The following is a 21,695-nucleotide window of genomic DNA, read 5'->3' as shown; positions in this document are numbered from 1 at the left end:
GCCGCTCGACATGGTCCGGAATCCTGCGCTGGGGCTTCAGCGTGAAGATACAGTCCGGCCAGACAGCTAGACCGCCAGACATACATTTTCTTGCTGTGGCGATTAGATACCTTGATCGCCTTTTTGACTGTCTGATACTAAGTATGTACGGTAGATAGTTGGGTCAGCTGACCTCATGTTTGAACATCAAGGTCCTCATCATTTAGGCGCCACAAGAAGAATCTTCTTTCGTTGAAACTCAAGACAACTTTTCACATTGGCTACTTCTCGAGTCCGTAATACATTGCCAACATGGGGCCTACAGCGACGCTTCTGGCACTCCCGCGCGAGCTTCGCAACGAAATCATTTACCATACTATCTCCGCTGATGACCTTCGAGAATCTATAGAAAAGTCCACCAAGGATTATAACGACATGGATGATAAGCACGGCTGGAAAAAATGGCAAGCAATTCGCTCCGACCAGCTTCAACATGCGACACAGTCCAATGAGCAGCCCGAGCACATATTCAACTTCGTTTTGGCTATGATGTTAGTCAACCGGCAAATTCACGATGAGACAAAAGATTTGATAGCCAAAGGATATCCTCGGCTTTTCTGCCTTGATGTTCAATGGCGCCAGAATGACAGCTTCTCTCCGACCTGGCTTCATATACCCCCTCGTGGAGCGGGTGATGTACCGTTGATTAATGTGAGGGTACGTGCCTATAAGCAGTCTCCAGACAAGAGGGGCGAATGGGTACCAGACGGTTATTTTTGGACGACGATGGTTCAAAATGACTATGAGCAATTCACGCCCCCACGTTGGGAAAGCTGGACGGACTGCTTGGCTCTTTTCATCCAGCGCCCGCGGAATGAATGGAGCAGGAGGTCGGACAATATGGCCTTTGAGAGATTTAAAGGACTACCTGATCCAGGGCAGATGGTCCTGGTACCTTCTAGTGTAACCGTCCAGTGCTTGCTAAGCGCAACTTACTAGGCCAAACATTTGCTGGAAAATGAGTAGTTTAAAGATCATCGATGAACACGAGACTTCAATGTTAAGAGACGATGAGACTCTGAATGGAAAGCTCACAAAAGAATCGTGGCGCAGGCTCTACTAAACTACGGGAGAAAGACACGAAAGCATTACATCTCAACCCGTTCGACCGGACGTACAAGCAATGAGTCGGAATCTACGTATATCCATACGATGGAGTTCATCTCAATTGAAACACATCTCATAGTACACATACCATAACGAACACAAATATCCTACAACTCTCCTAATCGATGTAACTATGAAAGCCCATAGCCCTTGAACGCCGATTTACCAACGATCCCTCTTCGAATTCTGGGCATATACCGAGACTTCAAAGCTGTCATCAGCTTTGCGCTTGTTAACCACTTGTCTCTCTTCCACGATGACGACTTCCGGGTCCTCGCCCTTCTCCTCTTGAGCTTCGTCCTCTTCGTCCTCTTCGTTCTCGTCTTCATCTTCGTTGTCGTCATCTTCCTCTTCGTCGCTCTCGTACTGATTCGCCGAGATGCCGTCCTTGCTCACAAGTTGATCAGATTGGTGCGCGCCTCGGTGACACCCTTCTGCATCTCCAGTTTGGCCGCAGCAGTCCCATCTGAAGCCATCGGGGAACTCCTCACGCATTTCGTCAGTATCAATTTTACCGTGACAGTCTTCATCATGGTCCGCCCAAAAGCCGCCTTCGTCGTCGACTTCCAGGTAGCCTGTTCGCGCAGCAATGTTAGTGACCCTGGATTCGAACAGATGCCGACGAGGGAATTCACGAACCTGGGTGATAGAAACAGTCACGCGGACCGGAAGTATTGGGGTCAAATACTTCACGACATTCAACACATATGGCAAGCGGTCGGGCCGGCTTGGCGGATGCCTGCGCTTGCCTAAGGGTCTCCTGGTGCTTTAATTTTCTCGCGAGGTCGAGCACTTTGGCCTTGGTTTTCCTCTCTTGGCACAGGGCGTGGAGAATAGCACGCGCATGCTCCAACGACAAATTGGAGATCTCGTTGGACTGCGGTGTCCATGGTGTGGCCATATCTGCGTTGTTCGACTCCAGAGCTTTCGGAGCTCTAGATCACATTCAAGCGTATCTGGCAGCAAACGGGCCCCTCATGCACCCGCTTAGCTACATCCATCTGTCAGTACATGCACGTTCGATTTGACAAGTGACGTAAGACGAGAAGTAGCGGTATACCTTAATTGTCGTCTGGAAAGGTCTAGACGCAACGTCGGATGAACAGGACCGCTCCAGACTTCTCGACAGATATGCAGGCTGTGACTTGTTGGTGACACGAAAGAGAGGTGAACAGGGGGAAACAAGACTCCACCGCGGCAAACCTTCAACGCGCTTCCGCGAGCATCTTTACGCGTCCCCCTTAGTCCCACACACCAATCAACATGATTGCGCACCACTTAGGCATTGATTGACCACTGCCCGACGGAAATAGCAGCGAGAAAAGGAACTATCCGTCGGAGCGTTCATCCAACTCCAGCAGCACACGCGCTCCCTCTCTTCTCACCTCATCCTGTCCGCCCGTTGGGCTTTTCCCTCCCAGCGCCGATCAGGGTTCGTCCTCCCCGGGGAGGCACGGAACCGGCATCCGGCCCATGCACAATCGGACCCCCGTCCCCTAGAACCCATTGGACGCACGAACAGACAGCATGCAAAGTGCCTTGCGCCCCCGTTCTCTTTACCGCCCAACCGGCCCTGTAAGCATGCGTGTCGCTCGCCTGGCGTGCCGCGGGGAGGGAAGCAGGAGGCAGGGCCGGGGTCGGTCGGCGGTGGTGGTGGTGGTGGTGGGCAGCACACATCGATCCGTACGGCGACACAACAGGGCCAACTGCCCATCAGCTCTTCCCGCCGAACCCCATTGGCCGCCCCCGATGTGTCTTATGCTAGGCTGCTTACGGTGTCCCTTGCAGAGTGCGCGCTGCAGATGATATCGCATTCTGACTGGGAGAGCACACAAGGGAAATCCGGAAGAGGGTAACAAGTCCATCCCATCCCATCTCACCACATGTGCGCGTGTGCGTGAAAAATGCGGAATGCATGCATGGGTCAAGTCGGGCATGCATCTCGCCACCGCCTTTGGGAATCTCGATTTGCATTTGCAACGCTGTCAAAAGTGCGGTCGCTGCTGCTGGCTGTCCTTTAATCTGTAGGAGACGAGGCAACTGGGTTGCCTCGTGCCGGCAGAAACTCTGCCATCGGTTGATCAGCTCATTTTCGTCCCCTGCCAGAATGCTCAAACTTCAATGTCTGCCCGGTTCTTGTGTAACACGCAATCGGGCTGCCCCGTTGATCAATTTACGTCTCTCTGGCCTCTCCTTTCGTTTTGTTGTTCGACTCCTAAGGTACAATGACTTGCTTTGCCTCCCATCCCATGACCAAAATGCCCGCTTCCCATGCCCTCCCCCGAGTGAGAGTTCTGTGCCACACTAAAAATCATGTGCTGTGCCGTATGCGCAGTGTCGTGCTCGAAATCGGCTTCCCGCTGTGCTGAGAATGACTGACTCCCCGCTCCCCCTCTCAAAAAGAGGTGACCAACTAACAAAAGTCCAAGTAAATTCCAAAATGGCTGTTTGCGTTGTGTGTGTGCATGTATGCGTGTGTTGCCTCCCCCTTTCCCAATACCCAGATCTGTGTCTGTGTCTGTGTTCCCCATCATCAACCAGGCCACTTGTGTGTGTGTGCCCATTTTGTGAGCAAATTCCCAATGCTGTGCCTCCCAGTGAAGGAAAGGAAAAAAATCATTAAAAACCATGTGTCGTCTGTCGCTGCTCCTCCCAACACAATAAGTGCCCAATGCCCTTGCCAACAACAATAAAGCCCATCATCTCGCGTATCTGGGCTGTGACCGTTGACCGACCAGACCGCAGCGCCGCGGAAGGGACCGGGAACCATCCGATTGCTCGAAACAAGAACCGCGCCCAAAAAAATACGGATTTTTTTCCCCTTGACCGGTCTATCAAACTCGGATCCAAGAGAGCGAAGTGCGCTCGAGCAAGAACTTTTTTCCTTTGGTCTCTTCCCTCTTTTTTTTTTTCTTCGTGCCGTGCCGTCCCGTGCCCGCCCCCTGATTGCGTGTTGGGCGACAACCGAGAAAGAAACACCAAACTAAAAACAGATCCAAACAACTCTTTTTCAACGTCATTGGAAAAATGGTCCAAGCGGGATGGTGCTCCCGTCAATGCCGCCCGTTGGCTGGCGAGTGCTGCTGCGGTTGCTGCTGCTGCTGCGGCTGCTGATGGTGATGATGCATGTCGTCGTGGTTGCTGCTCCCGGGCGAGTGCTCCGAGGAGTCGCCGTCGTCATCGTCATCATCGTCGTCGTCGTCATCTAACGATGTGTCGTCGAGATCCAGCGAGTCCTCATCGAGGTCCGAGAAGTCTCCGCGGCCCTTCTTGCTCCTGTCCGGGTTGGACTCGTGGCGGCCAGGCGTGCAGCCCCGTGCCTTGCCCGTCTTCCGGCAGCAACACCACCGGAAGGCCTCCGGGTGTCTGGCGCGGATGGGCTCCGTGTCCAGATCGTACAGCGCCATTTCTGCCGGCTCACGGTCGATGGCGCTCTCATCCATTAGTTCCAGCTCGCCTAGACGAGTCATGGTTAGTTCAGGTAACCGAGAAAGCTCACTATCCCATTCCGTCCACCCCTAGAACCCCATCAAAAAAGACAAGCAATACGGCAATGACGAAAATAGCAGTTGTCTTGATGACAAAGTGAGCAGAAAAAAAAAGATAGAGAACAGAAGGAAACAGGGAGTAAGTATTCTCTTACCTGAGTGGTACCAGCAAGCGCCTAGTTGGTTCTGGTCTTCGGTGAAGATCTCATCGCACTGAAGACAGATCTTCGGTTCCCCGACGGCTTTCCTCTTGGTTGAGCCCATAGTGGTGGTGATGGCGCTGGCGTTGCGGATGAGCTCCTGTCCACAGAGTTGCTGCTCGTAGTGCATGAGCCTGTAGTAGTTCCGCAGGGCCTTCTCCCGCGTGCTCGCGTCCACGCACAGTGCCACGAGGATGGTGCGTGCAGTGTTGCCGGACGCCCCTTCGAGCGGTTCGATGCCCGAGTCGAAGAGCGGCGGCTCGATGGTTGTTGATGATGCTGCGATGTCCATTGCCGTTGACATGGCGCCACCCTGTGGAGGGTAAGCTCGAGGCTTTGGTGGTTTATGGGGATGGGTTTGATTTTCTGGGGGAAGAGATATTTGAGGCTCCTCGGCTCTTTTTGGGGGGTTATTTCTGGGTTCTGGGTTCAGTCGCCGGAAGCCCTTCCCCGGATGTGTCAGCTCACGGATGCATTAGCCAGGGAAAAAAAATAAAGAGGTGTCTTCAAGGGGGGTGGAGGCGTTGGGGATGCGAATGGTACGGCCGGCGGTAGTGTAGTGTAGAGATGGATGGGCAGCAAGCGGGAAGGGTGGTTGACTGGGGATGCGCGGCTGCGTGAGTGGTGGACGGAGGGCGGGTTGTTGAACGTGGATAAGACGGAACGGAAGCAACTGGGCAAAAGAGGACAGAAGTGGGAAGATGAGTGGACAGTCTGACGGGCGGGCGAGCAGAAAGCGAACAAGACGGGAGTGAGTGGAAGTGTTCAATGAGAGTCAGAAGGCTTCCCCCGTCCGCACCGATATGCGACAACAGATACGGCGGCTGGGACGGACGGCCCCTCTGGCCCTTTTTCTGCCGGCCGGCCCTTGGGGGGGCGAGACCAACAAAAGACTTGTTTGATGGGGCCTTTGTTATGGAGCAATTAACGGAGTACGGAGCATGAACTGGGAAGGGGTGGGAAGGGTCTGGTCTGGTTGGAAGGGGTGGTGGGAGGGAAGAAAGGCAGGCTGCTGGATGGCTGGCTGAGGTGAGGTGACGAGACGAGATGAGATGGAGGGGAGGGGCCCGGCCGGGGAGAGAATCACGCAGACTCCAGCGTTCCATGGTGGCAGCATGTGCATTGCCGGGACGGAGGAGATGGGGATGGGTTGATGGGGGTGCTCTTTTTTGGTGTGTGTGGATGATCCACGACGGCCGACCGGCGTCTGTTCATGACCTCACGGAACGTGAGAGAACTGTGACCGCCAGCCCAGCAAATAGGAAAGCAGCAGCAGAAGCAGCATTGCAAGCATGGGGAAAGAAAGCGAGCAACGGGGACGGCAACGGCAGCGGCAGCAAGACGCAGCAGCCAGCATTGCAGCAGCAGTAGCAGGCGGCGCACGGCGGGCGGAGCGGCGGCGGCGGGCGGCGACTAGACAGACTCAGACTAATACCTTGCGGGGACCATGTCGATTTGGCCTTAATTGAGGTACATGGTCCATCAGGGCTGTATTTGCGTGCTGCAAGGTGCCCGTTTAAGCAATCGAGGAAGGGATCCGGGGCCGGGCTCGTGACCATTCACGATTTTCTGTCATATTTCGAACCAGAGACCGAGACGAGACAGACTTTGTTACCGACGGTCAACAGGTTTCTCTCACCTTCTCTTTGCCCAGCCTGCCCGCTGGGCATCCATGAGCATGACAGACTGTGTGTGTGAAGTGAATGACATGCCACGACGCAGGCAGCGCGGCCGCGGTGCTGCTGGCTGTCCGGATGCAGGGTACATATCGTAGGTGTGTGCGTGTGCTGCGATGTGCTGTATCCGAGCCGTATTTACCGTACATACGGCTGTTGTGTTCTGTTCTGTTTCCATGGGCCATGCCATGCCATGCCATCTAGCATCATGCCAGGTCGACATACGTGAGTGTTCTGCCGTCCGGTGCCCATGCCACTGAATGTCTCGCAGATCAGATGAGTGGTGGTGAGCATGCCAGCAAATCACGGTTCTCCGGGCGCCACGATGGATTGACTCTTCAATTGAAACTGGGGAATCTGCGCTGGCCGTGCTGACTGATGTGATGGATTGACCGGGGACGGGGACGGGACGGAATCTGGGCCGCTCCAGCTTTTCCCTGTTGCTGCTGTATGTTCCGATCCGTATCGTACGTACGTGCCTTTTCTCATGCATTGCACTGCAGGTTTTCCCTCCTCCCAGGTCCCTGATTTCCTCCAAGAGTGTGTGGAATCGGGGATGGGGGGAGAAGAATCCCCGAAAAGGGAACGAAGGGTGTGCATGGCGTCATGTACGACGGTCAAATGCAGGCACCGATGGTCTGCCGCGGCGTCAATGTCGCAAGGGAACTGGGGAGATTGGATGGGCGATTTCCTTGGAGACTGGAGATTCTTGCCTCTGTCTTTGGTAGAGAGAGAGGGTGGTGGGAAGGGTGAGAAGGCGGAACATGGGAAACATTGGAACATTGGACATGGATGCGGGCAGCAGAGGAGACGCAGAGTTAGGGCTGTCAATCCAATCGAATTCCAGCTTCATTTTTGAAGATGGGGAATTATTTGGGGAACGGGGGTGGGAGGGGTGTGTACCTTGTCACTTTTGTGTGGGTGGCTAGGCGGATTTTGAAGCGCAAAGCGCGCGTAGCGACAGTAAAATAATCCGCAGTTGGCGGTTCATCCAGTCAAAGATCGGAGATTCAGTCAGTCGGCAGGGGACCTCCTACGACTCAGGGCAAACGAGCAAGATCAGCAAAGAGGAACCAGAAAAATCAAGGCGTCCAGACCGGACTCAAACCGGGGGGTCATGTTCCAACAGCAACAGCATCAACAGCCCAACAATCAATCAATCCATCCATCAATCACCCAGTCAGTGCCAACATGGTACGAACACGCCAATGCCAGATGGTCAGCGCCAGAGCCAGATTGGGGCCAATGTCCGTTGGCCGGACTCGATGAACCGTCTCCTTTGGGGAAGCGAACTACATCAACAAAGAGTTAGACCTCATCGCCAAACATCCAGGAACAGACGTTTGTTTCCCGTAAACCAGACTAATCACATCGCACACATAGTCCCATCAATCCCCAAATCGAACTGCAGTCCCGGCCGCACGGTCAGTCGGCTGCCCTCCCCGAGATCTGGTCATGTATGCGACCATCCATATTCGTCCAAGGCTCGTCGAGGGAAGACAGCAAGCAACGCAGAGCAGAACGCGGGTGCGCCGCCCATCCACCCTGCCAGCGGGCCGATCCTGTTCTTGGCTCCGTCCTCTAAATTCGAAATAACTAGCCTGGGGCGGGCGGACGATGGGGCCGCAGACTTGGTCGGGTCCCCCGTTTTTTTTTCCTTTTTGCTTTTGCTTTTTGGGCACCAAAAACTTATTCCGAGCCTGTTGGGATTCGTTAATGAGCGACGAGATTCCGCCCAGCCGGGCAGGGCCTTTGACTAAACACCACAAGAGCGGAAGAAGAAACGAAGACGCCACACCGAGTTGTCTGAGGGTCGTTCGGTGAGGACTCGCGCACGTCGTCCGGCGCGGCTATTGGTGGCCGGGGATGCATCTCGGCTGTCTCATCTAAGGCGCCTCGGCTTCGTTGGCATACTCGGTGAAGAGATGGCATGATGCCTTCGTGCTAGAGAGAGTCGACAAGTGATGAGATGCGGCTGTGATCACTTCACTGCGCGAACAGTGTTAACCGAGCCGGAAGCACCCCTGCACTGCTGGCAGCGTGCGTTAAGCCGCGCCATCAACCCCGGCCTTTGCCGACGATGGCTGCTTGTTGATCTAAGATTGACGGGTCATTGATCTTGGAATGGACGACCGGTCTGGATGTGTTTCAGTCGGAGAATATGTCTGTATGCGAAGTTGATATCGATGACACTGTGACACTAGGCTGCAGTAACATCCAGTTAAATCGTTGATGTCACAGCTGACGAAAGACCCAGGGAGGCAAGCGAAGCTGACATGCGGCAGTTGAGCCGACCTGAAAACTCGATTTACCGTCCTGATTATGCGTCTTGTTGGGCAGGTTATCAATCTCTCTGTGTTGTTGTCTTGGGCTGAAGGACGCCACACACATCTTGTTAGCCCAATGTCTTGAGTCTTCACGATAGTCCCCTATTACCCAGCATTTTGGTCCACTAACCACCACTGTTTCCCCCGCCATCCCAAACACACCAGATTCTCCCTACCTTTGGTCTTGACACCAGACTGGAAACAACACAACCAGGAACATGCCATCGCGTCTTTCCTCGTCATCTATCACAAAAACTAAGTCGCCGCTGGTAAAACGCACACCAAATCCGGCCACTGACGTTGAACGTTTACTTCTGCACCGGCCCCCATTGTCTCGGACACTGTCTCGCTAGCCCAAGCAAGGGAAAGAGGGAGAATTTCTCTTCCCTTTGTCAGCGGAGGCAGCCCGACCGGCAGGAAGACGACGCAGCGGTTGTCTTTTGCGCGTGTCTCACCCTCTTTCCATGCCAGCGGTACGCCGTCCCGCCCAGCCGTTTTGCTATTCGCCTGTGAAGCCCATTAGTCCGCCTCACCTGTCTGACCCCCCAAAAGCGATTGATTCATCCTTCACCGCCTTGATTCGAAATGGAATGTCACCCCTTCACGAAGTGGCCCGTTGTTGATTGTGTTTGAACATCTGATTGAACAGTATCCGAAGACTTTTTGGAACATGAACAGGGACATATCCACCGAATGAGGTTCTCATCTCGCGTTACACAAAGATCTAGCACGCAACTCTCGTGTAACGCGACAAGGACGCAACAAGGCCCGCCCCTTCAATCCTTGCGCTTGTAGAACAACGCGCTACTTACCTCTACCAACACTGCTAAATCACTCAATAATCAGAAAGATCAGAAACACCAAGAAAAGATGACCAACGCCCAAAACCCGCCCCCATCCTCCATCTTACACAGAGTTCGTCACCACCAACAGCCCCAGCCGGATAAGACACTGCGGCCAGAAAATCGACCCATCTCCTCCGAATACCTGGAATCGCGCTGTCTCAGCGACGCAACCCCCCCTCGGGAACCAGCTGGACAGGGTTTCTCCAGCGCTTGCGACGAAACCCCCCGTACCCAGCAAATCTTTTAACCTCGTCCTTTAAGCGATGCGCCGCCGCACGTCATTCCAGCAGCCTAGAAGAGCGCCCCTAATCCCCGACAAGACCCCCAAAAGACGCCCCCAAACAGAACTCCACCGGTTCGTCTCCCTTTCTTCGGGTGGTCCCCGTGCCGGTACAGCACGCATTCCTGAGCGCCCCGGCACCGTCTGGGCCTCCCTAGACTGATGATTCCTCAGCGCAGAAATATTATCCGAATCAGTTGTCTTGTCTTGTCTCGTCTCAACCACATCATCAAATCGCCTGATATCTCAAATCCGCTTGCGATGACTGGATCGGGGCATATTCGTAGACGACGGCGGCCTCACGATGTTTCGTTTGTCAAATGTGAGGCTTCAACATCAGCTTGCTGCGGGTTGCGCATGGCTAGAGCGCAGATCATCATCGCTCTGGCGGTGTTAGGACGATCTGTCTGCAACATTTCGCCTTGTCCTGCCAGAGACAGGCCAAACAAGACAGGCATCCCATGTTTACGGCACCTCAAGGCCCACGATAGTGGGTTAGACACCAACAAACGAGGGTGATTACACCGAAAATACAGGCTTTGCCGGTCAGCGTCAATTCACGATACATTGAATGGACAATCATTCTACCTTGGATCTACTCATCTCGAGGTGGCGCGACGTGAATCTCCCAATATTTCATCACCTCCTTCGGTATTCTCTCCTTCTGCTCTTCCGTCCGAGTGTCCTCGCCATACTCCTGGTGCGTAGGCCCCTCAGAAAGCACTCCTCCTCTTGTGCCATTCCTCAAGAACTCGAGAAACTCCATCGAAACTCTCACATACTCCCTTAAACCCTCATTAACATTAATCGTAGCTCCGGTCGTCCACCTCAACAGCAAAGGCTCAATAAGCGGCGCGTCCGTAACACTAGGATGGCTCGTCTTCATGCTTGTCAGGAACCAACTGGAGCCAACCCTCTTGAGCACATCCTTCACAATGTCTCCCACGGTGTCGAAGTGCGGCCTCCCAAAGAACATAGTAACCTTCTTCGACCACGAGTCCGAGTGTACCACCAGAATCGGCACGTCGATATCCGTGTTCAGCCGCCCGCTGCTCTTCCCGGGATCGAGAATGATACCGCCGACGGCTGGGTTTTCGTCCGTTGTCGCGCCTCGGAGGACCTGCAACGCGCCCGTGGCACCGAACGAGTGACCTGCGATGACCGTCTCCGAGAAGTTGAGGCGGTTCGCCCACATCTCCAGATCCTTGCCCTCCTTTCTAGCGTTTCTCTCAAAGATGTCTCCGCCACGGCCGGCATCAAGTGATCTCAGCACGGCAATCGTCTCCTCAATCTCCGCCTGGCGGAAGGCGAGCTGCTCAAACTTGAAATCGTCGTCTTCCATCTCCTTTCCGCCGCGGAGTTCCTTCTTGTTGAGATACATCACCCTCCTCTCCCCACTCGGAGTGGTGACAACGGACCCGGGGCCGCTGCCGTCGCGGTGCTCAACCGCGGCTACGATAACCCCGGAGCTTGCTAGCTCGCCGCAGTAGTGCGTGTAATCCGTCCTCGAGCTAGCTTGTCCGTGCGACAACACCACAACGGGAAACCTCTCTCCAGACTTATCGTCGAGAGGCACCAGTGGGACGTCCACCTCGGCCGGGATCGTGATACTCCCAGCAATAGCCCATAATGCAAACGTGAAGATTGGTCTCGAGATGAAGTTGTTGAAGTGCGCTGCGCGAGCATACCCTTCTGCGGTTAAGCTAACAGGCTTGGGAATCCAGTAGTGACGTGGTCGTCTTCCTCGTACATCCTTGGTCGTGGGGTAGTAGAGTGTGAAGAGAACAGTCTCGAGATCGAAGGCGGCCTTGCCGTCCTTGAAGACCAAATCACTCGTTTTCCGTGGTGATGTGACGGCAACTTCGACATCAATCGCGCCAACACCGTAGCGTCCAGAGTATCCGGGCAATTTGGATGCCAAGAGAGGCGATCGGATGATGAGGCAGTAGAGCACATAGAGCCCGATGAAGGTCCAGATGATGTAGCCCCAGGCAACCCTCGGCTTCAAGAGGTCGACAGCTCTTCGCGAGAGAGCTTTTCCCCAGGGCTGCGCCGTGGTCATCCACTTTGGAGTTGCGTCCATGGTCCTGTCTGGTGTTCCTGGCGGCGTAGGCTCGTCGAAGTACGGCAACGGAGAGTCCGGATGCTGGAAAGTTTGCGGTTCGTCGAGGGGTTCAAGTTCAACGTCGATATCTCTGTACTCTGGCTGGGGCTGCAGTGCCATCTTGGATGATGGGTTATTAACATACTTAGGCTATCCTAGTTTCTGGATTTGCGCGATAGATGTTGATGACATGATGATGGCAGCGGAGGGATCCGCGCGTCTAAGATGTTCATCTCGTTCGGGTGTGGCGGCGGTCATTACGTCATCGTCTACCACTTTGGCTTTGGCCGCCACGAGGTGCGACACAGGAACATTGACCCCAAGTTCGTGTCATCATTCACAGGTCGTTTTGTTGTGCTGACTGACTATGCTCATTCGCAACTCGATGAGAATGGTCACAGGAGTATCGTGTATCTCCCAGAAGCCTCGGCTGATGATGGCATCTACAACTGCACAGTATGCCGTTGTAAGTAGCTCAATAAAGACATTATGTCAGCAGAGTTGCGTCCTCGTATGACCGACCCCCTGACTTTCCCCAAGAAAGTCAGGAAAAAGCAACGTTGTCGAGCCTCCCCTCCAAAAAGTCGCTATTTCCGACAGTCGCGGGGTGGGCCTCTCCCTCACGCGTCAAACTTTCTTCTCCAACGCGCTTCGTCGTCGCAGACATACCACCTTGACGCTTCGCGATCCATTCATTTCCGACACAGGTTCTCGTTACTATCAGACTTTCTTTTCAAAGCCAAGTTGAGCATAGGTGCTTGCGCAGCGCGGCGACAGACGCGATGCCAATTTTCCAGGATGGAAGTGTGGATCAGGAACTAGACGTCATCAGGGGTATGCCCGAAGGCATGGCGCGAACAGTCCTGATCTCGCTTTGTGGGGAGCGGGAGACCAGGAAGAAGGCTGTTGAGATGGCACGGCAACTTCTTGGAAGTCAGGCGAAAATTTCGGCCATGACAACGACTAGCGGGTCTGCGAAGCCTGCAAGCTTGGTTTGCAGCCGATGTCACGAGCGAGTTGAAGGCGACAAGCAAGACCCCGATGCTTGTAAATACCATCCAGGTGCGTAGCCTTTCAGCGAGCACGAACATTCTCGACTCACAATATTTTACAGGAGAGTTTGAACTGGATGAGTCTAGTAAAGAATGGGATTCGATTGACATCTGGGACGAGAACGACTGGGAACAGTTGGAGGATGACCCGTGCTGGAAAGAAGACAAGCCCGATGGCTTCAAGTGGAGTTGCTGCGAGAGGAATGGGAACGTCGAGGGTTGCGAGAGGGGCCCGCACATCACGGAGACGAACCCGGCGGGTGTGAGCAACCTTGGCAGTGGCACAGGGTGGAAACCTGAGTTGGTCAACGATGATGGACCTGACGTTCAAGTCCTGGGTGAGAGGTCTTCTAACAAGCGGAAATCGGATGGGGACATTGTTGGCCTTAATGGACACAAAGATAAGAAAGGGGCACATGGATACGGAATCGGTATCTTCGAATAGGACGCTTTCATGCCATACAGAGTTTGACGTCGTCATATGGCAAGAGTGTGCTAGTATGCGTTGATTAGAAATACAACATGGCCCTGATGACAACCGGTTACCTGTCTGGAACCTCTAGAGCAGTCTAGCAGACTCTTCACAGGTCAAGTCCGCACTCTTAGAGTTCTGCAACCCCATCAGCTGCTCTAAAATCTCGGTGAAGAGCCAGGCTCGATCCCTTCCCAAGATGAAGGGAAAATAGAGTCAACTAAGTTCCAGGCACAGACGCCGTCGACCCATTTGCCCCTGGCGGCAGTTGTCAAGCAAGGTTGAAAGCAACCACCTAGAGCAAACCTTGGCCAGATTATCTAGTAGACCAACCTGGTTCCGGCCAAGGTCACATGAGCAAGCGCGTCAGTGAGTCATCGAAGTATCAGATTGACCTCTAGACGTTCGACACGCTCAATGTAGAGACCTTTCAAGTTGACTTAAATCTGCAAAGGTCCCCAGTCAAGTTCTTAAATTTCCTTTGGGTTCTATGCTAATCGTCCAGGTAGCGAGTGCACAGTACAGGCCAGCAAGCGGACACCGCACAACACATACCAGGAAACCATGCAGGTCGAATAGATAGGTCCAAATTGTGCATAAACACTTGAGATTCCACATAGCTTTTGCTGAAATAAGCTCCGGACCGCTCCAGGTTCAAACTTCCAGCCTCGTATTGTCACTTGGCATGACCAAACCAAGGGAGCCTGAGGCAGATCAGAGGTTCAAGGTTTACGTGATGAATGGACGCCGCCACCATAACGGCACTCGCAGAAATGTAGTTTCCCCGGGTTTCTGGGACCCGCTCTCCAGAATACTAGTACTGATTTGTATGATCATTCGACGGCACTCCTCCTCACGCCAGGTGAGTTTGTGTTTCGTTCAAATCCGGCCAATTCAATGCAATAGAACCGGTAGACGTCCAGCCGTGAGCCCCTCATAAAACGCAATGGAACAACCACAAAAAAGGTCAGAAACCCAGAGACCCCCAGAACCAAAAGGCCGTCATATGGTTACCCATGGCTTTTCGGTGTGTCACAACGCTACTTCTCAGGGCGACGGACCCGGACTCCAAACCTCCCTGTGATGTTGCCTGGGAACTTGATCTTCGGTGAATGCTAAGCCCAGTGGGCCGGGAACGCAAATCTCTTTTTCAACCCTTCTGTCTTTCCAACTTTGCGTCTCCCACCTTTCCGTCCTGCGATCATTTCATCTCTTCAACCTTGTCCTTACCTCATCCTAATCCAGCCAACCCTTCGTTTCGTCTCGGCCACCTTTACGTCTTTCCTGTCATTTTACCCCTCTCCCAGAATATATATAAACCCAGTCTCACTCACTCTCACTTCCCTTCCAATCTCTCCATCATTCTTACTCTTACTCAATATCTTTATCCAACATACTTATCCACCCACTCTACCTCCCTACCTCCTTACCTCCCAACTCTCTACCTCCCAACTCTCTACCTCCCAACTCTCTACCTCCCAACTCTCTACTCCCTTACCTCCCGACTTCCCTCACACGTCTCTTCATCTATATTACTATCTGCTGCCACTTCTTGCCATCTACTGCTGTTTTTTAACTCTTCACATTTCCTGCTATTTATTTCTACATCTCTTCTTCACATCTACTGCCATATCTTACCATCTACTGCCGCTTCTTTCTACATCTTCCCTTCACATTTACTACTATATGTTACCATTTACTGCCAGTCTTACCATTTACTGCCATTTATCACTATCTACTGCTATTTCTTATATCTTCACATCCCTTGCCATTTCTTTCTACATCTCTTCTACACATCTACTGCCATTTCCTGCTGTTTGTGATCACTTCTTACGATTTACTGCCGCCTCTTACCATTTATTGTCATTTCTTCCTATTTTACCTAAGGTATCTTCTTCACATTTATAACTTACTGCCATTTCTTCCAGTGTCTTTTCTTATCTATTGCTATCTATTGTCATTTATTCCTACGTCGCACTCTCTTCCATCGTCGTCTCTCACCGCTCCTATCTCCGTCTCTCTTATTTACAAGAAGAAAAAAAACAAGAAGAAAACAAAAGAAGAAGAAAAAACGACAAGAAAAACAACGACAAGAAAAGAAAAGACAAGAGAAAAAAAGAAGCCAAGATCAAGACCTCCTAGAAACAAACAAATACAAAAAGAACAAAAAAATGAAAGAAAGCAACAGCAGGAACGAAGAAAAGAACAAAGAATGATCAGAAACAAAACAAAACAAAACAAAACAAATCTTCCTCACTCTCTCCCCTAACCCCCCTCCTGGCTGAGCCTTCCTCCTCAGCTTCCGCTATGGCCCCGGTGAGCCTATCACTACTTCTCTGGGTAACGAAGACGGACTCCAAACCTCCCCGCGGTGTTACCTGGGAACTTCCTCCATTGCGAGGATGCTGAGCCCAAGTGGGCTGGAGACGCAATTCTTTGTATTTAGATTGGGCTATCCCATACGATGTCTTCATTTGTAATGTTTACTTTTGTCCTTCAATCTCCCCTTACCTACCTCCAAACTATCACCTGTCCGCCAGCACCCTTCCCTCCTTTGTCAATTACCTACTTCTGTTCCGCTACCCTGTAGACATATTCCACGCAAAGTTTATAGATCTTGCGGATGTTTGCTCATCTAGGCGTCGGCAACCATAACAAACACAAACCTTGAATAGTACATGTTGGTCGCGGTCGGTTGCTGTCCCGCCTTGATATGTAGAGTGAAGCTTGCCGGTCTGGCACCTACTGAGCAAGGCGCTCCGACAGCATGTGAATGCATGTCACAATCAATTGACGCGTTTCTTATGCATGGTCGCATCCACAGGCTCCCGCCAGCAGCTCGGTTCGGGCTTTGTTCTCATGTCATATGAATGCAAGTTCATTAAAGAGCTGTACCTCAGACTAACTAAGAAACCGAAAATCATCAAGCGCCCGCGAGCCATCTCGCTAGTCTTACAAAACGCCAGTCTCCATCCCTCTTACACGTCCCTGCATCATCAGCTGTACATGCTAGTCGCCCATCATTCTAATACATGCTCGATCAAATCAGACTCATATGGTGGCAGCAGCATGTCCACTCGCCGCCAGGCTCCTGCTTCCACACACTGTTGCAGATGCCCTCGGTCGCTACCAGCTTCTTGCCCTTCTGGCGCCATGCGGTAACTTTGTAAACCAGACTCGAGCTCATCAGGTCGATCTCGACGAACTCAGGGTCGTCTTGGATGCGGTACGCCGTCCATGGCTCCCAGTCGTCAAGGTGTTCTTGCAGGGTGGGCTTCGATTTCGGTGAGTAGACCTTGTCGCCCGGGTGGGAGAGGACGGCGTCCTTGTCGAGGTACTTGCGGAGGGCCTTGGGCTTGTTGTCGCACATGGCACGCCAGAGAAGCGTCTCGGCCTCGATTGTGTCTTCCTTGTTGCGGGAGTAGATGGTTCCCGACTTCGACTCGTTCTCGTCGCCCATGTTGATGTATGTTTATGTGGCTTTTTCGTGTAGTCTTGGTGTATTTGGCAACAAAATTGTCTCTTTTTTCTATCGCGGGGTTCAGTCGTGTGAGAAAAGTTTGACACGGCGCTCGCGCACCTGGGGCTCGATCGCCTTTATGACATCGCCCAGAGCTCTGGCCTCCAGTGACGACTCCAGCTCCAAAAACAGGAAATCCCGGTTGTCGTTGGGCGGATGTGATTGGCGCTGCGGGGTCATGCTTTCGGCACACATTCGTAGCCCCTTGACGTCACACTCGACGGAGGGGCTCAGGCATCTCACTGCGGGGAGCTCTCGACAGGGGTTGGAAGCAGGTTATTTCGCTGCTCAGTGTTCTAGACCATCCCATCAGAAGAATGTCAGTTCGCCCTTTCTACGGTCATTTTGTGCGACTCTGATGTAACAGGTGCACTGACGGTCCGGGGACAGCCCGGCTGAGACTTTTCGGATTGCTAGCGCTGGTGGGCGCCGCGACGTTGTAGCCGGCTCAGCCCGCCAGATCGTGGGGCTGGTTGGCTTTGACTTCGATCCGGTGGTCACCTTTGGTGTTTGACGCGGCGCCATTTTGACTTTGGAAACATCTAGACTCCGGTCGACCGAACTCTCTTCGACGACATGTTCAGAAAATTCCATGCTCGTTTCTATCCCCAAATGTGTTCTCCTCAATCACAACCTTGGGCTCGTAGTCGCTTTTGCATAAGGTAGCTAGAGAATTGTCCACGATAAGCGACGGGATGTTGAATCACAATATTACTAATTTCAGAGGATGGGGAAGTCTTCAGATTGAGGTGAATTGCCTGTGAGGCTAACTCTCAAGAATTGTCCACGTTGAAATCCCCGTTGAAGTTGAAAAGTGTGGTATGACGTCATCGTTCTGGAACAGCCAGAGCTCAGTCCAATACCTTGACAGGCGTGAAGCCAATCAACTGTTAGGTTCAGGACACAAGTGATGACAATGTTCTGCCGTATCAAAAGAAGACCAGGTATGAGTTATCTGGTCACATCGGCTGCCACTTCAGTCCTGGCCTATTGAGGCGCCAGAAGCAGAGGTTGTGGGCGCGGGGCAGGATGAACCAGACGTGGGTGGACAGGTGTGTGTTCAAGTCGCACCCGCAGCCGTCCGCATCTCAAGCACTTAGAGACTGATTTTAGGAATATTTAATGATGCGACCACTTCTGCAAGGCGAGGTTTGATCGTTACGATGGCGCTCTTACATGTAGTGCCTAAGAAACAGATGACGTCAAGACTGCTAAGCTCAATTTCCCTAGGAGAAGGGAACCATTGACGGAGATTCTTCGCAACCAAGACGTGTTCCCACCACGCGCATACATCAGGCAAAAAGCAGCATCAATAAGCCTACATCATCTCGAACATGGACGATTGGCAGGACGCGGCATTTTCGACGAGACACGTCCACAACCGAGTTGGCAAATCCAAAGCCGGTGGTGGCTGGGGGCGTCGAGGCGGCGGGGCATTCGAAGTAAAACGAATATTTGGAAGATACGAAGTAAAATGCACAAACGCGAAAAAGCTTGGCGATCAGATCAACACGGCCAAGAATAAAGGGCAGGCTCCTCTGCCCACTATGGAGATATTCCGCCTTTCAGACGACGGCCGTGGGCTGTTAGGAAGACTATGTTTGCCTGGTGTCTTCGACGCAAGCCTGGTCATGACCGGAAGCAGGAAGACTCTTGAAGAGCTGGTTTACGGCCTCGAGGCCAGGGATGATATCACATCGGAATCAGAAGTTGAGAACGAACCTGAAGATCGGGTAGAAAAGGAAGTCGAGTCTGGTGCTTCGGACGAGGAGCAAGACGTGGAAAGCGACGACAACGTAGTTGTCTCGGAGACTGAAACCAAGGAGAAGAGAAGATTCGAAAGTTTTGAGAAGAACAGCTTCAGGTCACCCAAATTCTGGTTCCAGTGGAAGGGTCAGGTGAAGTCGAATGCGGAATCGAGCATGGCCAAGTCTAATCCGGAAGGAAGTGAAACGGGCAGGGGATATGTCGTATTTTCTGGAAACGACTGTCGCTCGTTCAAGGGCACAATCAGTGTGGATGCCTTGCAGTGGCAGGATGTTTCTTTGTCTGGGTGGAAGCAGGTGACAATGCCTGAGAGGGACGTCGGCTTTGACTGGAAATGAAACACGAGGTGCGATCGAGATATCTTCACTTCCACGAATACGCTCATTCAATATTCGGGTAGACTGTTTCTAGCCATTTCCAAAAGATAGAAGGTGGTCAGATATGTGGCTTTTAAACTATTTCAGTTGACCAACAAGATGGACATTCTTTCGAGCCAAGTGCATCCCAACCTCAAGTTACCACCACGAAGGAATCTTCCTACGTATTATCATGGCTTCGCAAAGTGTTTCCGTTCAACCCTCTCGCAGAAGACCACATGCTGCCTTATCCAGCATTGATAATGGTCGCTACAACTTACGCAGCAAGGTACTACTGGCGAATTTGGCTTTTTATCGACTCACAACTTTCAAGCATCATCGGACCGAACTCCCCTGTTCTCATCCACGTATCAATTGGCTCATGTTTGCTCTCCGAACCACATGCTAACTCATTCACTTCGACAAGAGAGCAAAAGTATTCCACACCAAAATGGGTTTTCTGCAAGTATCCACTTCGACTATTCAAGGTGGGCTGAAGCTGACAAAGAACTTCCAGAGAACTGCCACCTGAGATACGTAACATGGTCTATGACCTAGCTCTCGCACGGAGCCAGATTACAATCTATTGGGATCGCTCCGACAAGCGCCTTCGACAAGATCCAGATTGTCGTGTCTCTGGCTCTTTACTGCGCACCTGCAAGACGGTCCATGCCGATGCCAGAGCTATGCTTTACTCAACCACGTTCGAGATCGAGGACATGGAGTACCTTGACATCTGGCTGCAACGAATCGGACCGAGAGCCGCCAACATACGCGCAATCAAGCTGTCGCAACCTTTCCAAGGATCCGGTGCTCGCCAACACCCCATACTTGGAAATTTCCCGCTGTGGAGCCAGAAGGACTACAGGGCAAGTTCGCGACGAGTTGCTCGACTTCTCAGTCACTGCGAAAATCTTGAAAGTTTGGATTTGGGCTTCCGATATACCCTGAGGTACCGGAACACAGCCTTGATCAAGACCAAAGGCACTCCCACACGCTGGGAAGTGGAGGCACGTCTTCTTGCTGAGATGGTGTTCAGCGATTTGTTGCCCCTCTTGAAAAAGACCAAGTCTCTTGGCAAGACCTCAGTTCAAGTGGCGAACTTGCCCAAGATTCATCCAAAGAATTTCGAGTACATTGCCCACTATCGGTATGTCACAAACGGAGAGCCTGAGCAAGAGGTGGCTCGTCATATGAAGTTGTTGGTCGAGCGGTACATTTCAGGTTGACGGTCATTCTGTAATAGCGTGTTGCCCAGATGGCTTTTGTACGCCAAAGCATGGTCACTCTCGAATCACAAATACCTAGTAACTTGGAGGTAAAACCTACTGTTACTGAAGCATTCGTTGCATGTTTCCAGTTTTGCTTCCTATCCCCTGTGTGCCGCATGTTGTTGTTGTCCATGTCAAACTTTGCTTGAATTTCGCAATAATAAGCCTTCAAAAGTCGAAACTGGCAAGTGGAGGTTCATCACGCAAGTCATGTCTGTGGCTATTTTGACTCTTATTGGAAACCTTGGCGTTCGCTTTGCCCCTACACAGGAAGGTGTTGTCCGTCCCTCAAGGTGTTGCGGCGAGTGGCACACCTTTCCCACCACCCAAGGCCGGATTTGATGTCCAGCTCAACCATGAACGATTTTTTTTACCTTCATCTTCAAAGATTCCGGTACTGACACCAAGCAGCATTCTAAGAATGCCACGACGGAGCGGCAGGGCGCCAAAAAAGGCAACTTCGCATCAACCTGGGCGGTCTTCGAGGGTGAGGCATAACTCCCTTCAATAATACACCGGGCCTCTGCAACATTCCCGCCTAATTTCCTTCTATTCATATTCAATATCTCGCTTGTTCTTCTGTGAACCGATCACTAATACATTGTATCGATTGCAGAAAGCTCAACCTCAAAAAGTTGATGCGAGCCCGTTTCCATTTCTGTAAGGCTCCCGAGGGCGCAAACCATTCAGTTGTTTGTACTGACGGCAGCAGAAAACTTCCTTTTGAATTGCGGCTTATGGTATACGACCTCGTTCTTTGTGAGCCACTCAAAGTAGATGGCCTCCGGGAGGAGGGTTACTGGTAAGGCGCACTTGAAAGACTCGCAGAGATGGACTGCAGACAGCTAAAGTGCGGGACTAGTATCAACAAGAAATACCAGCCAGAAGATGAACAGCCCCGGGATGGACCAACAGTCTCTATTCTTAGGACTTGCCAGTTGATACATTTAGAAGCTGCCAACTTTTTGTACTCGAGGAAGCTTTTAATTCGCGACCCATGGACACCCGTGTGGTCATGCTGGGACTGGCTGAAGAGAATTGGTCCTCTGAACCGAAGCAACCTCCGATCCCTGTCTTTGAGCTATTCTTTAGACTATTCGCCCGGGGATGTCAATCGCGAGAATTATCGGGAGTATTTTGGAAAGATCGGACGACTTCTCGCCGAATCGACGCAACTCCAGAAGTTCAGCA

General features: G+C 52.2%; 7 protein-coding genes across 7 annotated transcripts; 3 read left to right on the top strand and 4 right to left on the bottom strand.

The window, feature by feature from the left end:
* Window positions 1–1,308: 1,308 nt before the first annotated feature.
* On the bottom strand, window positions 1,309–2,047 carry CGCS363_v010564 (uncharacterized protein; the record flags this gene model as incomplete). Its single annotated transcript, XM_036642413.1, has 2 exons — window positions 1,309–1,721; window positions 1,786–2,047. The coding sequence occupies 2 exons, from the start codon at window positions 2,045–2,047 to the stop codon at window positions 1,309–1,311; spliced, it is 675 nt and encodes a 224-aa protein (XP_036492310.1).
* A 2,152-nt stretch (window positions 2,048–4,199) lies between these two features.
* Window positions 4,200–5,138, bottom strand: CGCS363_v010563 (uncharacterized protein; the record flags this gene model as incomplete). The annotated part of the gene is made up of 2 exons (XM_036642412.1): window positions 4,200–4,603; window positions 4,790–5,138. 2 exons carry the CDS (start codon window positions 5,136–5,138, stop codon window positions 4,200–4,202), a joined length of 753 nt encoding a protein of 250 aa, XP_036492316.1.
* A 5,419-nt stretch (window positions 5,139–10,557) lies between these two features.
* Pla2g7-0 (Platelet-activating factor acetylhydrolase) lies at window positions 10,558–12,186 on the bottom strand (the record flags this gene model as incomplete). The annotated part of the gene is made up of 1 exon (XM_036642411.1): window positions 10,558–12,186. One exon carries the CDS (start codon window positions 12,184–12,186, stop codon window positions 10,558–10,560), a length of 1,629 nt encoding a protein of 542 aa, XP_036492315.1.
* Window positions 12,187–12,848: 662 nt separating this feature from the next.
* Window positions 12,849–13,563, top strand: CGCS363_v010561 (uncharacterized protein; the record flags this gene model as incomplete). Its single annotated transcript, XM_036642410.1, has 2 exons — window positions 12,849–13,128; window positions 13,181–13,563. 2 exons carry the CDS (start codon window positions 12,849–12,851, stop codon window positions 13,561–13,563), a joined length of 663 nt encoding a protein of 220 aa, XP_036492156.1.
* A 3,067-nt stretch (window positions 13,564–16,630) lies between these two features.
* On the bottom strand, window positions 16,631–17,050 carry CGCS363_v010560 (uncharacterized protein; the record flags this gene model as incomplete). The annotated part of the gene is made up of 1 exon (XM_036642409.1): window positions 16,631–17,050. One exon carries the CDS (start codon window positions 17,048–17,050, stop codon window positions 16,631–16,633), a length of 420 nt encoding a protein of 139 aa, XP_036492314.1.
* Window positions 17,051–18,657: 1,607 nt separating this feature from the next.
* CGCS363_v010559 (uncharacterized protein) lies at window positions 18,658–19,215 on the top strand (the record flags this gene model as incomplete). Its single annotated transcript, XM_036642408.1, has 1 exon — window positions 18,658–19,215. The coding sequence occupies one exon, from the start codon at window positions 18,658–18,660 to the stop codon at window positions 19,213–19,215; it is 558 nt and encodes a 185-aa protein (XP_036491704.1).
* A 560-nt stretch (window positions 19,216–19,775) lies between these two features.
* On the top strand, window positions 19,776–20,462 carry CGCS363_v010558 (uncharacterized protein; the record flags this gene model as incomplete). The annotated part of the gene is made up of 1 exon (XM_036642407.1): window positions 19,776–20,462. One exon carries the CDS (start codon window positions 19,776–19,778, stop codon window positions 20,460–20,462), a length of 687 nt encoding a protein of 228 aa, XP_036491705.1.
* Between the last annotated feature and the right edge of the window lie 1,233 nt (window positions 20,463–21,695).

The sequence above is a fragment of the Colletotrichum siamense genome (assembly GCF_013390195.1).
Source record: "Colletotrichum siamense strain Cg363 chromosome Unknown KSG_Cg363_contig07, whole genome shotgun sequence".
Lineage (NCBI taxonomy): Eukaryota > Fungi > Ascomycota > Sordariomycetes > Glomerellales > Glomerellaceae > Colletotrichum > Colletotrichum siamense.
Note: the sequence above shows the minus strand (reverse complement) of the source record. Positions and strands in the feature narration are given on the sequence as shown.